Raw genomic sequence first — 18,939 nt, 5'->3', positions numbered from 1 at the left:
TAAGTATTTCTTCTTTTTTTTTCTATTATCTATTTATATATATATATATATATATATAAAACAGATCTTAGTTATTTGCATTAGGAGTCGAAATGTTAAACTAATTATCACTTGCCACCCAACCTATAGTTTTTCATATCTTTCTTATATGGAAACCAGCTTATATGCAACCTATTTCAAGAAAAGTGATCATCAATGACCAATTGCTCTTACTTCAGTTCTTTCAGAATCACAGAGAAGTTAGATTCTTCTCCTCACATTTCTCTACCAGCTGTGCTACCCCAAAATGTTTTCCTTACACATGCATGCACAAAAACCAAATATTTTTCTTTTTTACTCAAGTTACTACTTCTCACCTATGCAACTACTAATGCTATATAATTCAGAAATTTTTCCAACCTTGGAATGCTATGCACATATTTGAGGGGTTGCACCAAAAACCTTAACACTGCTCAGTTAAGAAGAGGATGCAGTCTGATTAATTGGTGATCCCCTTTCCTTTCAGCTCCAACCACAAATGTACTTTTCTTCTTTATGCCTCCTCTGTAATTATTTTTGTAAAGAGCATTTAGCTAAGCTGGACATTATCATACTTTCACAACTAAGAACATGAGATATAATAAAATTAGTTTAATCCTTTATCCAAGTGTGGGCAAACAAAGTTTGCGCCTGAAAGTATCTTCAGGACTGGGGTAAGGTGGTACAACATCAGGGCAACTCGTTGCAAAGGTGGAGCAAGATACCAACACTCCTATCCACCTTACCCCAGTCCTGAAGATACTTTCAGGCACAAACTTTGTTTGCCCACACTTGGATAAAGGATTAAACTAATTTTATTATACTCTAACCAAGTGAAAAATAAACTTTCAATAAGAACATGAGATGTTCATTTACTTGTTCAGTTTCAAACCTACCGAACAACTTTTTTTTTCCTCTTTCATTCCATCCACTGCTGTTTTGTTTTAAACAATCTTCCTTGTGTGGTTTTCTCTCAAGACTACAACCTCTAGTTGTTCAAAAAAAACATTAACAGATATCTAATTTCTCATTAACTTCTTGCCTACCAATGGTACTTATGTGTTACAGATTTCACAACCTTTTATACATGGAATTAGTGGAGAAAAAAATTATCTGAAAGATGTAAAATAAAAATTTTATGCATATATGAAAATTAATGTGTGCCTCTCTGAGGGAGACCATTACATTTGACATGGCTGTCATCATTATCAAATTCCTAACAGTTACCCTCAAGGAATGTGGCACAAATGCTATGATAGCACTGAAAATATACACAAATATTTTTGTGTATATTTTTTTCCTATTCATAAGTGAATAAATGATGATGAAGGCACTTCTGATCGCATCAATTCATGTCTTTCCTCCATCCTGGCACCATTAAGCACCTGTTTTACTAATTTTTTTTCTCTCTCATTTTGTTTAAGTAACCACACCACCTGATATTAGCTCTGCTCACTCCTGAATTCAAACAGTGTCAAGTACTTTCCTAATATCTTCATTTTTAATGATTCTGCCATTGATGCCATCTGTTTGTTCCTCTAATTTTTCTCACAACTCCTATCTGTGGTCTTTTAAGCCTTTAATCATCATTATCATATTTCTGATATGTACCCTCAAGGGGTGTACAGGATATTATGGTAGCACTACATGAAAAGTTAAATTTGTACTAACTTCCTATCAACAGTTTTAATCCATATAGCTCCTTTTCATGACTTAGCATAAAAGTAAAAAGCAAAGCTATAATCTGTGGAGCTCTCTCCCTACATATTGTGTTTTGGCTACAACTCTCTTTAAAGTATTAAAAGAAAAAAAAAACATTAAATGAAAGTGATCGTAAATCATTGCCTACCATTTCTCTTTTGGCAGTAAAATCATGAGATAATATCCTAGAGTTCAAGATTTATCAGAATTAATGTAATAAATGATGAAATAGGAGTATTTAGGAATATAACATCACCTGCATAAAATAAAAAGCTGAGATTAACATATCCAATTTTAATATCAGGTTCAATACCAATTTATTTCAGAACGTGATCATCCATATATATGATGAATATCGGTGAAGATAATATCCATCCTTATCTCACACCTGATTTAACAACAAACCTGTATCTTTTTTAATTCTAACTGCTGACTTGCACCTCAAATGTAGACTACATATTGATAAGTATGTACCATTTACACCATATAACTGTAGCATTTTGAATAGTGTTCTTCTTAGCACAAAATATTATATTCCTGTGATTTCTCACCTATTTTTCATCATCAATTCCTGATATCTAATCCCAGGGCTTGTATAGGATATTATGATAGTACTACTGCTACTATATCAAAAAAAGTTATACCATTACTATCTTCTGAACAACAATTTTCCTCTGATCTGTTATCTGTCAATACTCCAACTTTATCAGATCTTATATTTCTGTTTTCTAATACACTTTTTACTGTATTGATCCTACATCTTTGTCTCTTCTGGGTCTTTTTCCTGATTACCTGGCAAAAAACACTTGTTTTGCTAATCTTTCCTCTCCCGTTTTGTTTAAGTGACCATACCATCTGAGATTAGCTCTGCTAATGCATGCGCGAATGCTAACAATGTCAGGTTCGTTCCTAATATCCTCATTTTTAATATGATGCTGCCATTGATGCCATCTGTTCGCTCCACTAATCTTTCTCAGAACTCATATCCGTGGTCTTCAGTCTTTGATCGAGTGTTTTATTTCTACCCAGTCATGCATGCAGCTAATTTAGTGTTTTGACTAATTTCTTTCTTATGCTACATAAATTTATTCAGCTGACTTCCTACCATACTATACCAGCTTTACTAATTCTGTTGTTATTCTATTTCGATATTTAATTTGCCATCTTCACTAAAAATTGTGCATAAACAGTATTTTGTTTTATTTCTGATTTTCCTATTAGATATCTAATAGGCAAATTAGATGTCAGCAGTTATTCAGTTTAGCTTGGAATTCTGCAGACTTATATTGGATTTATGTAAAGATGTGCTATCTCCTTAAAGTAAAAAGCTGAGATTAAGATCTCCAATTTTGATATGGAGCCTAATGCCACTTTAATAATGTTATTGATATAGATGATGAATAATAGTAGAGATAGTATGCACTCTTGTCTCACACCTGATCAATGTAACTTTCTCCACCTTCTTCACTTCTAACAGTTGACCTGCAACTCAGATGCACACTATGTATTTCCCGATATAACATCCCATTTACACCATATAATTGGTGCATTTGAGCAGCTTTTCTATTTGCGCCTTAATATGCCTTTTCCATATCTTCAAAACTTAAATGCAGATCATTGTTTTACTCTCATGATTTCTTCACTATCTGTCTCAAAAGTGGTAAAATTCTGATTCAGCTTTTTTTTTTTTTTTTCAAAGTTCCTCTTCTACAGTTTTTTTTTTTTAGCTTCTCAAATTTATTTGAATTAATCTTTCCTGACACACAGTAAGAAATTTCTCTAATTCTCAAGTATACAAGTAGTTTTATTTCCCTTTTTTTTATACATGAGTACTGTGAGAGCTCTATTCCAATCATCTGGAATTCAATATTTTAACCATGTGAATTATGCAGTACTGCTGCTGTATAACTTTTATATGTCTATATTTGAGTACTTATGGTCTGATATCATCTGTATCAGCTGCCTTTCTACATTTCGAGTTTTTGATAGTTTTTCTACCTAGAGTATTGATATGTACTCCAGATTGCATTCTTGACTATTTTCGACCACTGTTCTGTCGCTTCTTGTTCCATTTAATCTTTAGCACACGGTTTTTTTTTTTTTTTTTTTCATGGTACCTTTATCATCCATGATTCCTTTCTAAGCTTTTTCAATAGCCTCCCAAACATTTTTCACTTTCCTGATATTTATCATCTGTATTCTTTCCAAAGTCTTATGAGTTTGTATAGCTACTTTTACATAATGCCTTTTCTTTCTTACATTTATAATTGTATTCTGCCAGAGCACATGCTGACTTACTCATTAGAATTTTTGATGTACTTGCTGATTTTCCCTAACTGCCTCTCCAACTGCCAGAGTCCTGAGTTTTCTATTCTTGCAGTTTCACTTTTTTTTTTTTTTGCTGAATTAGTCACTTTTTTCTTTGGTATGCTATTGAGTCCTTAAGCTTTGGCTCTTGTTTTCACTTTTCTTGAATACTATTTTTATATTTGTCTACATTCAACTCTAAATGCTGTTTGCATAATAAGTATGGTTTTTTAACTATTACATTTATTTATTCAAATATCCTCTTCTAAAACAACAGTAGATCACTGGTATCACTTGTCCATTATCAGTATATAGAACACATATTAAAATTTAAAACTAGTTAGGTATTTGTTAAATAAATTTCAAATTTCAAATTTTTTTTGTTTGTAGATTGGAAAAAAAGAATACTCCACAAAAAGTTCAATGTGTAAGTAATATTGCATGTAAATGATATAATTTTTGAATTTAATCAGTTACAAAAAGTGGGATAGTATAAATTTATTGTTTAGTAGTTGTAATTCTTAAATTAAATTAATTCTTAAGGCAGCCGGCACATTACCAGCTGCCTTAAGCCTGCAAAAATTCACCATTTGTACTCCCTGCCTGGTATTGCACCTCCTCATATCAGAACAACAACACAGAGTAGATATGAGCAGAAACAACAACTAAATGATTAACAGCATCCTTTGTTTGGACATGTTGCAGTAAATAGGAGGCTAAACTTAGGGAAAAGTTTTATTCACTCAGTGGAACTATTGGTTGATTCCATAAAAGCCACAAGGTCAACAATGTGGCAAGAACAATCTCCAGAGGCTCTGAACTTAAACGAATCTCTTCCATCCGGCTTACATCTAGACTGACAAAGATGGAAGACATTGAATAGACTTCATTCCTGAATGGGCAGAATATGGCCAGATGGGGCTACACAGACAATAACAGCTGCTCATATGGTGAAACACAAACCATGGATCATCTTCTGCAATGCTGCCTAATAGACATTAATAATATATGTACCTGAGAAGATTTAGTGCAGTGTAATGAAACAGCTTTAAAGTATATTAATCACTGAATGAGTGAAATTTGACATTTTATGTTTTTGTGTAATATTTTGTCTCTTAATGTATGCTTTTAATCCGTGTCTGTCTCATTAAATGCATGCTTTTAATCACTTTGAATGTATGATCTTACATTTTCTGTAGTTCGTACACTAAATAAATAAATTAACTAAATTTTTCTAGTGTAGTCTAATGCATATCGATTGCTTTTTTTTTTTTTTTTTTTTGTAATATGTTTATTATGTTGCAAAACTCCTAATGGAATTCAATAATCTCATTTCCAGCCTTCTAAATGTATATGCTGAGCAGAGCTTAGTTTTAAATTAAGATATGGTCTTTGCAAAATACAAGTACAACTGACTCTTGCTGTTTGCTACAGTGAGAGTCAACTGTATGTGTACTTTCCTAACAATCTCACTCACTATAACAAACTACTAAAAAGTTCTGACCAAGTCCCCCTGCCCATAGGTGCAATGTTGTGCTAAAAGAAATTCACTTCCTGTAGTCCATATGAGTTGCCAAAATGAAAATTAACTGTATAAAGTGATTGGCCACTTATGACTGCACATCCATATCAGTCATATTCATTATTTTGATTACATAATTGCATATTTTATATCACCAGAAAAGCATTCAGACTGGAGTGATAGTGCAGCCAGTTTACCAGAAATGATTATAGTGATCAGCATCTACCTGTAAAGCAGCAAAAATTGGTACTCATCTACAAGGCATTCATAGCAATGTTTGCAGTAATTGTCTTAAGGCATGCCAGCACACATGTTGCACATTAATTGGAAACTCGCTTGACCATTATGCAGTCACATTGTAAAAATACTGAAAACAGAATGCTTGTTTTCAGCATTTTTCAGTAGAATTTTCTTGTAAAACTAGTATTTCATAGTCTTAATGGTATGGAAAATATGCAAAAGTAATGTTATATCATAACAAAGCATTTTATAAAAAATATGGATCATCAAAATCAGTTGGTTTCTCTGTCTAATGAAGTATTTATGAATGTCTCCATCCATCTGTTTTCATTGACATCAACAGGTGTGATGTGCCACACCAGTCCTTGCCACGTGGTCCTGTTGTATGCTTTTCTGGAGGTTTCAACTCTCTGAAGATCAGTCGCTCCACACACACACACACACACACACACACACACACACACACACACACACACACACACACACCATTCATCCATCCATCTCATTGATGGTCTACTCTTTCCTCTTTTTCCAGAAACTTTACCTTCTTTACTGTTCTGAGAAGTCCTCCTTCCATCCTTTCAATGTGTCCAAAGTAATTCAACTTTCTTCTGTCAATATCCTTAAGGAGCCTTAAGTTTCTACTGATCCTTTCTAGCACCCATCCATTTGTCTGCCTTTCAGTATATGATCAACAGCGTTCTGTAACACCACATCTCAAATACCAAGGCATTCTGTTAGTGGACTTCTTGCTGAAGGGAAGAACAATCAATGCAGAGCTTTACTGTGCAACTTTGGACAAAACTGAAAGCCAGCATTTGATGCAAATGACCAGGACTCCTGAAAAGTGGAGTGATTTTCATGCATGATAACACTACTCCACACACTGTGCACACCACTCATGAGTAGTTGCACTGTAATCGTCAGGAAACTCTGCCACGTTCCCCCCCCCCCCCCATAGCTCAGACTTAGCACCTTCAGACTTCCATTTGTTCAGCCCACTCAATCAAGAAATACCTTTCTGGAAGGCATTTCATTACAAATGAAGAAGTTCATCTGTTGGTATAATGTGGATTGTGGATTGCTGGGTGTGGGCATCAGAATGAATGATAGATATTGATCTATCATTGGTTCGAGCACATCAATAGATTTATAGATTTTGTGGAGTAGTGCATGTTCACTTATTTCTTGATGTATAATTTCAACTTCCTATTATTAAACATCCTTGAGAAAAAAAATAGTTTACTTAGATTTCGGAAACTCCTTGTATTTCCTGGACAGTTCCATCAATATGGTATACACAGCTTGTAATCTATATATCCCAAAATGCGTAACTTTACATTTCTTCACATTAAAATGGCGTCCATTATGCTTTACCTATATTGAGCCTATTTAAATCATTCTGCAAGCTCTCCACATCACCTTGATCCACTATTAGTATATCTAATTTTGCATCAGCAGAAAACAACTAAATATTTCCTTTCAGGCTATTTCTTATATCCTTTATGTACAAATTAGACAGCAGTGGTCCTAGCACTGAACTGTGTGGCACGCCACTATTCACCAGCTTTTGTCTGGAATCTGCTCCTCTGTTTACCAGTTTTTGATATCTGTCCAGAAGCCATTCTTATCCACATAACCAGTGTCATATCAATCTCCCATTTGTCTAATTTGCATAACAGCATTCAGTCAAATGCCTTTGCAAAATCCAGCATAATCATCATTTAGCCTTTTCCCTTATTCAACTCAGCTGTGTCACTCCATTATAAAAAGTTAGTAAATTGCTAGGGGTGCTTAAGGGTCAAAGCTGTATAACTGAGAGGAGACCTCCACATAGCCTTTAAAGGAATGCAGAGAACCGACCAGGGCTTCTGACCTAATGTCCAATCCTCACCTTCTCATGGTGCACCCTGTTGGGTATCTACTTGGATTCTGAACGAACGAGGTGGGCTGGCAATTTGGGATTTAGCCGACCAAATTGTATTCTTATTGGCTTAAACCAATATATAAAATAATGGTACAACATGACAAAATTTCTTGCCAGCTGGGGCGTCGCCGGTTAAACAAGGCCCCCGTTGTTTTCGCCAGGGAACCAGGGCGAACAGCAAAAAGTCAGCTACTGGAACAAATCTGAAAGCATACCCAAACTCAACATCACCAGAGTTAAAGATCAACATAAGAATCCTGAATGGCAAAGAAATGGAGCTAGCTGAGGAATTAGATAAGTACCAGATCGACATAATAGGGGTGACTGAAACAAAAAAAAAAGACCAAAACTGGTGAGATCTTTCTGAGCAATAAATACAAAATGTTATATTCAGGCAATGACAATCAAGGAAAAGAAGGAGTAGCCATAGTATTCAACACAAAATATGAGGCTAATCTTCTTGAATGGCAGTCAGTCTCAAGTAGAGTAATGTGAGCAAATATGAGAATGGGGAACTGGACAATGAGACTTATTTGTGCCTATGGTCCCACAGAAGGCTCTACTAAAATAGAAGTGGAGGAATTTTTTGAGGCTTTAGAGAAAGCTACTGACACAGTGAAAAAGGAAAAGTTGGTTCTTGTTGGGGATCTAAATAACAGAGTAGGAAGTGATTGTCAGACATACAAAATTGTTTTCGGAAAATTTAGAGAAAAGAGCAAAGCTAATAACAATGGCAAATACCTCTTGGATTTCTGCTCAGGACATGGACTGGTTATTACTAACACCATGTTCAAACATAAAAATGTGCACAAATTCACATGGAGAGAAGAGGTAAGGAATAAGAAAAGTCTCATTCACTTTGTTATTGTTGATAGTGATATTTTCTCCCTGGCAGGACACCAGAGTGTACAGAGGATTTGAAATTGGAAGTGATCACTATTTAGTCTTGAACAGGATAAAATTGAATTTCATATTGAAAAGAATAACATGTAAGAAAGTTTTAAAGCGAATAAAAGTTGAGCAGCACTTAGATGTGAACTGTGGACTAAAGTACACAAAGATTATTGAAGAAAAAATGAAAGAGTTTGAGAACAAGAACCAAACCTTGGAGATTCAGTGCCAAATCTTGAAGAAAACCCTGATTGATTCAGCCAGAGAGGCATGTGGCGAGGTTGTCAGCAAGGATAGAAAAATCAGAACTCCATGGTGGACATAGGAAGTTAAAGAGGCAGTGAAGGAAAAGAAGAAAGCATATCAAAAGTTCCTGTCAAATAAGTCAGCTTGTGCTCTTAGAGAATACAGAGACAAATGTAAGAAAGCTAAACACTGTGTAAAACTAGCTAAACAAAAGTCATGGGAGGACTTTGGCAAGAACATAGAAAATAAATATCAAGAAGGTGGTAAGATATTCTGGTGGTTGTTGAAGAAGCTTAGAAATGGAGGAAAGACTGCTGTAAAAGGAGTTAGAGATGATAAAGGTGACATGAAAATGGGAGAAAAAGATATCCTTGAAGTATGGAGTAATTTGAAAAATTGCTAAATGAAACAAGCAGTGATAGCACAGTGTTAAAAAAAAAAAAAAAAAAAAAAAAAAAAAAAAACTCCCAACAGGTATGCAGTCAGGAATACATACTTGAAGTAGAAAAAGCTATCAAAGGCTTGAAATGTGAAAAGGCAGCAGGAGTAGATGATATTCGACCAGAAATGCTGAAGTATGGTGGTATAAAAGTCTTACGGTGACTGCACTGCATAGTTCAGAAAGCCTGGACAGAGGGGCTAATTCCCAATGATTGGAGTAGAGGTCTCATAGTACCCATATATAAAAAGGGAAATAAAACTGAATGTGAGAATTACAGAGGTATTTCCCTACTGAGTGTTCCGGGCAAGATTTATGCTAACATACAGTATGTCAAAGCTGATTAACATATCTCACACTAGAATTCGAATATTCTTGATTTTTTTTTTCCCAAGAAATTGCTTGGAATTCTTGATGAATGATCTGGATTGTCCAATATGGGCAGTTACTAAACATGAAAGAAATTTAGTAGTCCTATAGGTGGGAGAGGAGAAGAGTCAGTGCAATTCATTGTAGGTCTGGTCAACCTTCTTTATGAATTTTTGGGAGACCATTGTAAATTTTTTTATATTTACTTTTTATTAATTGATTTAAGGATTTAATAAATGGTATGAATTTCACGAATGGAGTCTACTGCGCCATTGTAATATTTTTTTTATATCATAGTTGCTTGAGCTAGTTCAAACTCTCTGTAGACTTCAATTTCTAATTCCCGCATAAAAACTCGCAATTAATCTTAATCCTTTAGTCCTTAACTTAGTCTCGCTCCCCCCCCCCCCCATCTCAAGGTCATAAATATGCTCTTGCACCGTGCTTGAATTGTAGACCTAGGAAGAGCCTCTGGCTGGAGCCAAGTCCTTAATTTACTTTGCCGTATTTCACTTATATTGATCCTTAAAACAAAATTTTTTTTTTCGACTGCGCCATTAAGCATCATGTAAAAGAATTGTTTCTTCCCTTACATACAAGAGAAATATTCAGCTAAGCACAAAAATAACTCTTAATTTTACTCTATCTCAAGCAACTCCTATTCAGTCAGTCGTACCTATTACTACTCTTAGGTCACACAGGTTCGATACTCTTATGAGAAGTGCATTGGCTAAACAAGACCAGGCAAGCTATTAACAAAAACAACATGTTTATTCTTACTAAGACAAATTATATACAACATTCTAACAACAACATATCACATGTCTGGTTCTAACTAAGACAACAAGAGTACACTGGAGACAATACTTGTCACGTGTCTAACTCTCCACAAAATCTTTGTCGTAAAGCTTAAGCTTTAAGACAAAGAAATCATAATTACACATAACTTTTCAGACACTTGGATGATACTTAACACACTTAACTTTGTCTCATGTTGTAAACAATAAAAGGCAAAACTCAAACCACATTCACTCTTAGCAATACATGACATAAGCAAATCTTTAGATCTCTGTATTCTGCTATTCACACTCAAACTGAAATACAACTTTCCGATTCTTTCTATCATCTTTTATGCCACTAGATAACAGAACCAACATTTGTCGTTTCGACTTCACAATCTTAGATATTACATGAAAGATTCTACTTTCTAGTTCATTACACAGTCAGATCCTCAAGACTTACAGGCACATTCTGCTTCTTCCCAGCTAAATTTTGATCAGGCACTAGGATACGGCTGCGACAATTCAGCACACAAGTAGATCAGGGAATCTCACGGGATATCTCGAAAAGGCCATCTCTGCTACTAGCGAACTTCCCATCTCCGTCGGAACTGCTGCTTGCAGGAACGCAACTCTCTCCTGTCCTCGGAAAAGCTAGGCACAGGAACAGAGTTCGAAACGAGAGCCTCTAGCCACTCAATCTCTGTCTTTTATATCATTCTCCCGACCTTGGCCCTTCTTCTCTAAAGTCCCCCGGATTTACTGGAGAGTTTTCTCCATCACCCATGCTATCACTGGGTTTTGGCGCGAAAACTCATAATTCGGTGATCTTTGCGACTGTTGGTAGCCTTAGGTCTCCTAGCCTAATCCTGTCTGAGCTTAATTTTAGTTACAATTCTTTTGGTTCTTATTTGAATAAGAACCAAAAGAATTGTAACTAAATGTTTTAACATTTAGTTACAATATTTATCTCAGTACAGTGAGTTATACATTCTTTTACTTACATAATTTACTTACAAGTATATTATGTAATTTAATTGCCTATGTAAAATCGACATAAAAAAAAAATTATATTTTTATTCTTTCCCAGATTTTACACCACATAAACAAGCAGTCCTTCCAAAATGGGTGCATAACTTATTCAAAGTATTTTGATCCCAGCTAACAACTTCATCAAGGAGGTTATCTAATTGTTTAATCTGTGTTTTATTATTATTATTATTATCTGAGATGTAAGGTTATAACCAATTTCTTGATTGGTGGAGGTATCCTGTAAAAGGCAGTCTATCTTCCTTTCATAGTTAGCCTTATCTATTACCACTATAGCTTTTCCTTGATCCACTTTTGAAATAGATATATGATTCTTTTGTCTTAATGAAAGCAGGGCACAGAATTCAGTAGTAGATAAATTACTTGGAGGTAATTTACTTTTAAAGATCAGCAGCAACTTCAAAGCGTAGTTTATTAGCATCTTCAGATTTAGGTACCACAGCAAAATCATGACCTTAAGCTAACACACTAGTCTCAGCATCAGACAACGTCATCCAGAAATGTTAATACTCCATTTATTGGTAGGAGTGTTGTCAGCAGTAAAATTTTGCTTACGATATAATGATTCATATTTTTGCATTAGTCTATATGAATGTCTTTCATAAGAGTGAGTTAAAGATTGTTTAGAAACATGTGGGACGATATCCAGTAATTCATCTAGAGTAGTTGAAATCCTTCTTTCAAGATCTAAAACAGACTGAATATTAGATGCTAAATCTTTCTTAGCTACTCGAAGTTGGTTCTGTATCAATAAACACAAATATAAATTGCATGAGCTCTAGACAACGAATAGTCTCTCTAAATCTTGCAAATGTAGGAATAACTTTCGTATCGTGAAATTTTTTGAGAAAGGCAATTCGATCATGAAGTTTAGCTTGTAAAGTCTTCCTTCACAATAAAAAATTAATTATTATTATTATCCAGGGCCTCCATGGAGTCAAAAGACTTATCATGGAAGGTCGTTTTTAGGAAACACAAAGTTTATCGTACGACTCCTTGAACTCATTGACAGTCCTTGCTCTAACCAATATCTCGGGCATTGCATTCCACATTTCAATCACCTTCCACACAAAGAAACCACTCCCCATCCTTTTGCTCACAGCTTCCTTTCGTAACTTCCAGGGATGGCCCCTTGTCATCGCTCTTTCCTGCCGTTCCACCAAGTGAAAAATCTCCTCAATATGCAGTAACTGCCTCTCAACAGTTTAAAAGTCTCAATCATATCACCTCTCCTTCTTCTATCCACCAAACTCTGCAGTCAACATTCCCTCAGTCGATCCTCGTAACTGACATTGTACAGTCCTGAAAACCATCTTTATTATGCCTTTCTTCCATTCCTTGGATACCTTTCCCTCAGCCAGACTTTTATTGAAGAGCCAGGTCAACGGAGCTGTCAGTTCTTTAGCATATTCTCTCAAAACCCATGGTGAAATACCATACAGTCGCACAGCTTTACTGGTATCCAGAGTACTCAGTATTTGGAACACACTCTCCTATCCCTCTAGTATTAAAACCTTCTTCTCCAGGATGAAATACTCCAATAAAGTGCTCATTGAACAACTCCATTATGTCCTCTGCATCAATCACTCTATTCCCATTTTTATCCCCCAATGTCATTCTTCCACACTCATTTCTCCTCTTACTGGCCACATAGCTAAAAAATCCCTAGGATTTTCTTTGGATCTTAGTTCCAATCTCTTCTCATATTCCAGTTTTGCCTTCATCACCATACTAGTCACTCTCCTGGCCTGCATCTTATATTCTTCATGTATCTGCCCTCCATCTCTCTCCTTATATCTCTTCCATAATATCATGGAATACAGCTTACTATTGTTGCTAACAAATATTCCTCCACAATTTCCCAAGCATTAACGATATCCTGACCTTCCAATTCTGCCCTCCATGGAACTGCCCCTAGTTGATACCTAAGACTCTTATAAACACATGGTCACTCTCTCCAACTGGTGTGAGAGATGTCATCTCACTTATTATCAACTCTTCTGATGCTATGACCAAATCCAAAATTCTTGAACCTCTTGTTCCCTCTATTACATGTTGCCTAAGACATTTATCCCTCAAGAATTCTAGAAATTCCATTCCCTTATTGCTACATGCATCTTCCTCTCCCCAATTTTTACTGCTATAGTTAAAATCTCCCATAACAATCATTCTTCTTGCACTTGCCAAGCTCAGCTGCCTAAACATCTCCTGCTTCCCACCTTCTGTGCTCCTTGGCTTGTGGCAACACCCACTAAATATCCTGTCTTACCCACCTCTACCTCTCACCATATGCTTTCAAAACCATTAGTGTCACTGCCTTCCAAAACCTTTACTCATAGAGGACATGTCATCACTTATCATAAGCACTACTCCACCACTGCATTTTCTCTTCCTATCGTGTCGAAAAATGCTGTGCCCTGCTACTTCTATTGCTGTTATTATATCTTCTTCTATCAACCACGTCTCAGAGAGCCCAATAATCTTTGGTCAGGCTGATGCTATCATTACCACCAATTCATCTCCTTGATTTCGTATACTCCTGGCATTAGTATAAAAGCATGAAAATGTCACTGCTTCTATACCTATCATTATCCCCTCCAAACTCCACTGGCTCAGTGTAACTAACCTGATGTCATCTCCCTTCCCCCAAGCACCCATTCTCACAAGAGGCCACCCCTGCTACCATCCACCCTCGGAATTCTAGTTTCCCTGCATTGACACTCTCTTTCAGAAAACAGCAATCTCTTCAGATGCCTTAGTCTTTCCTCATTCAAATGCAAGCAGTCCCTTGCATGCAGTTCCCTTCTGTTCTTAAATGCCCTCCAAGCATCCACATATTCCAATCCTCTCTTCTGACACATTCTGGCTATTATACTATTCAGTATTACTGTTCTTCTGCTCAGCTCATCACTATCATACCTGGACAACACACACAATCTTTACTCTCTGCGTTTTCTTTTGCACAATCTCAAGCAAGAATCTCAGATCTCTCACCGCCCAATTTATATTGCCTATCAAGTCAATTCATGCCCACCATCACAATCATTTCATCCATCTTTTACCCCCCTTGATTGCCATAGCCACATTTGCTATCGTCCCTCCAGGCAAACGCATCTCTGGCATCCTATCTTGCGCACCAGAGATCATCGAGTCTCCATACATCACATCCCTTGCCACTCTGTTTCTTGATTGCTCACCTGCATCCCTCACTCTCTCTCTCCTCTAACCCTTTTTCTCTGTGTTTTGCTACTTACTTGCTGTCCTGGCATCACTCCATCCCTGGTTCGTACACTCTCTTGCATTCTTCTCATTTCCTCTCTCTGACTGTTTCCATTCTCCCTCCTCTATCATTCCCATAATTCTCTCTCTTCTACTGTTTCTATCCTCTCCTCTTCTATCATTCCCATACCTCTCTCTCATTCCCTCTCTTCTGCTCCTATTCTCTCCTCTTCTAGCATTCCCATACCCCTCTCTCCTACTGTTTCTATACTTCCCTCTTCTATCAATCCCAAAACTCTCTCTCACTCCTACTCTGATTTGCCTTGCATTCATCTCTTTCATACTTCTCATCTCGTTCACAAGACATTCCACCTCCTCTTTCATCTCATCTATCCCTCTCTGCAAGTTAGTCACTCTTACTTGCCATTCATTCTCCCAGTCAAGACCATCTCCGAAAACTTCAGTCATTCAAGCCTTCCACACTCCCGACTCTTATTTTCTCATTCATATTTTGCTCATCATTCTCTCCTATAACACTACTCATTGAATTCCTCCCATTGCCTACATTTTGCACATATACCCCCCCCCCTTTCTCTCACCTGCCACATATCCAACTCCTGGGATGCATGCATACTGCAAGCACTGTATGCCACAAAGTCCTTTATTATGTTACATATAATAGTTCTTAAATGACAGAGGACTTGGTGACACGCCATTTGTGAAAGCATCATTCCTTACTGCCGAGGAACAACTAAACTAAATGCTAAATATATATATATAAAAGCTATATAAATACTTTATATTAATTGAATTAATGTGCCTAATGTGTTCTTTAAAACAGACGCATTAATCAAAAAGGTACTAATCGAATATAATAACCTATGAGAAAATGTATAATTCGTTCCTCGGATTTCTTTTTTGACTCTTAAGTTTTTTTATAAAAGAATTAGGATATGTCTCAGGGCCTAGTTAAAGGAAAACCATAAAGACAATAAAACATATTCAGAATATAAATTTATTATTCTACTTCTTAACAGAGAATTGAGCTAACGTAGTTTGGCAGGCATTCTGTTTTTTTTTTTTTTTCATACAACTGACGGTATGGCTCTATTGCCTCTTCTGCAAATTTTACTGGTTCTCTCTTCACCAGGGTCGGTCTCTAAGCATTGTTTCTTAAAAACTTCGATTGTACAAAAACTATTTTCAATTTTTTCTGTGAAACCTCTTTAGGCTTGTCAGTGGTAAAATTTTCTTCATATTCTTCAGGATCTTCCCAGGTTGGAATCACTCAACTTCTCAGAATGAGATTTAATTAACTCAGATTCATTTGAAAAGCCTCTAAAATCATTTGCACAATGTGGAAGAATGTGCTTCTGAATGGCTCGCATATTGCTAGCAGTAATTTCATCCGACTTTGCGACTTAGATCACACTGACCAGGCTGAGATTTCTCTGATTTGACTAGAAAAGTCTTGGAGGGCATTTGCTTCCAAAAAAAAGGCCGGTTTCATCGACATTAAATATTTGTTGATCACAATAGTCCCCTTCTTACACAATTTTCTTCAAAATCTCTGGATATCTCCTTATCTGCATTTGCAGCTTTGCCTATGATTAGAACATTATGTAGGCTATTTCTCTTCTTGAAACACTCAAATCACCCAACACTAGCCTAGCGTGGAATTCTTTTTCTTTTCCATCATTGATAGCTCTTTCTTTCAAGGTTACAAAGAGGTTTAATGCTTTTTAATAAGGCCAGTGTTTAGTGAGAGCTATTTTTGGTTACAATCTTTGATCCATGTAAAAAGAAGTCTCTCTAATTCAATCATGATAATACTTTGATTTTGAGTGCATGCATGATGAACTTGAAGCAGCCTTACCTTTCTTTTTGTATTCAGCAGTTGATTCACCTATTTTTGTGTTCTTGTCCTATCTTTGCTCTGTACTCGTCTTGTTCATTTTTCTTTATTATTTCAAGTTTTTATTCCAATCAGATTACTTTTTGAATCATTTTCACACTTCTATTTTTTGCTGACTAATTCTTTTACTCATAATTAAAGGTTAGAAAAACAATTGCACGAGATATGATCAGCAAAATGCTATATAAAGCAGACGACATAAATTTTGCCATTAAATTTGGAATATAGCTTATATGGAAATAGTGTAGTATGCCATTAAAAAATAACTGTAAAATGTTTCAAATCTGTAACTAATTTATTTCATCCTGGTGAGTGATTTTTTAAAATAGTTAGCCATAAAAAATGTACAGATCAAAAATTTTTAAAATCTGTAACATTTATTTTTAAGATGTATATAGGCGCACTAATCGAATTTGGATATAAAAAAATGACGCACTAATCGGGGGATGCATTAATCGAGGGATCGTTGTATATATTGTGTGTGTGTGTGTGTGTACACACACACACAGAACCTGTGTAGCTCAGTAGAAGTGGCGTTTTGCACTTGACCGCATGATGAAAGGCGTTCGAATCTAGTCGCCAACTAGAGGAACTTTTTCTAAGCCTTTCCTCGACCGGTTCCAGAGTTAGTCGATTTCTTGCACGGGCTAGCAGCTTTTTTCTCCCGGAAATTCGGGTTTTTCGTCCCGTAAACTTAAGAAAATCAGCCGTCGAACCCACACTATTTTCAGACATTAAAAATATCGTGTTAAGGTTAGGAACCATCAGATGGTGGCACTTACTAGCCACCTTCTTCTCTGTGTGTCGATTAATTTGTGATAGCCTTGGGCCAGCTATCTCTGATTCGCTACCAGTGGAGATTGAACTGTCCACTCAGTCTCCAAAAGTTAGATAGGGCTAAAAAACGACCTCGCCTACTCCCTATACTGGAACAAAAAGGCATTAGCTGTTTTTTATATATATATATACACAGGGTGGCCATAAAATAACTTTCCCTCTTTGTAAGCATCTGTAGCCAAAACCAATAAACAGAAGGAGACCAAATTTTATATTGAGACTTTTGAAGGCATGGGGAGATGATTTCCACAAAAAAAAAAAGATTTAATACCAAAAGTCGCTTATAGGGGAAATTTTAGTGCTGGCAGAGCTGAAAACAAGCAGATAATTACATTAAAGGCAGATAAAATGGAATTAGGCAAGGCAGGATGCATATTGAGCACAATTCGTCAGTCATTCGAATAACTGCCTGAACGTTCCCAATCCCTTTTTAAGTGGAATTGGTGGCGCTGCTGTAACGTACGCACAGTAAAATTTGCATCCTTTTTACCTGCATTTACTGCAAATATTTGACTGCTTTTGGCTTTGCCAGCACCAAAATTTCCCCTATCGGTGACTTTTGATACTAAATCTTTTGATCACAGAAATCATCACCCCATGCCTTCAAAAGTCTCAATATAAAATTTGGTCTCATGCCGTTTATTAGTTTTAGCTACAGATGCCTCCAAAGAGGGAAAATTATTTTATGGACACCATGTATATATAATACAGTGTTTATATAGCTTTTTATATATATTTATAAATATAAACGCTATAATCAACTATACTAAATAGCGAAAACTTATCTTCTCTTCCACCACAAATGCTGCCGACTGTGACCATGCCTTCTCGGTAACCCAAAAATAACACAATATATTACAACAAAACTCCAAAAGCAGAACCACTGATTTTTTAAAATAGTTGTGTTACTGAGGAAAAAAATGTACACAATTCACAAAAGAATTCACACTATACACCGTTTTAAAAAACAATTTTTTACCGCAGCTCAAATCCACCGCCATGTGCTTCAGCAACCCTAGTGCCACTTAATGTAAGTAATTATACTATATATTTCAAAGTTTTGCAGTCAAATTCCATTGTCCCCCCCCCCCCAAATCAATATATGTTTTTCTTTGGTTTATAGAATATTTTATCGTGAACTGATCATTAATAATACAAAAATTGTATTATGAATATAGTTGAAATTCATCAATAGTTTAAAAATAAGTGGCTCCATTAAGGAATGCCATAAATCATTCGGTCTGTAAGTTCTCGCTATATACTCACAAGTCTTTAAATCACCCATTTCTTTTATTTACTACTAAGCAGCATTTAAAACTTTGAGACTATAAAACAAGAAATTGACTGTTTTTGTTGTGTATGATTTGTTTAAGCAATGGCACATCACTCATGTGGTTAAGGGTTGAGTGTGAAATAAAGGACTGAGATAAAAAGTGAGCTCCTCATTGTCTTATAAAACTGAATTTTATTTTATTTATT

At 35.9% G+C, this 18,939-nt stretch overlaps 1 protein-coding gene across 2 annotated transcripts in view; it reads left to right on the top strand.

The window, feature by feature from the left end:
- The window catches only part of LOC150096071 (uncharacterized), a 229,974-nt gene that overhangs the window by 127,952 nt on the left and 83,083 nt on the right, over window positions 1–18,939 (top strand). The window contains exon 13 of one of the 2 annotated variants that reach the window (XM_090409309.1): window positions 4,417–4,453. The exons of the other annotated variant lie outside the window; for it this stretch is intronic. Coding sequence (XP_090265435.1) covers window positions 4,417–4,453 — 37 coding nt within the window. The remainder of the gene's footprint in view (window positions 1–4,416; window positions 4,454–18,939) is intronic. 2 annotated transcript variants of the gene reach the window in all.

The sequence above is a fragment of the Typopeltis vanoorti genome, chromosome 19, assembly GCF_054136105.1.
Source record: "Typopeltis vanoorti isolate ZY-2024b chromosome 19, IOZ_Tvanoo_1.0, whole genome shotgun sequence".
Lineage (NCBI taxonomy): Eukaryota > Metazoa > Arthropoda > Arachnida > Uropygi > Thelyphonidae > Typopeltis > Typopeltis vanoorti.
Note: the sequence above shows the minus strand (reverse complement) of the source record. Positions and strands in the feature narration are given on the sequence as shown.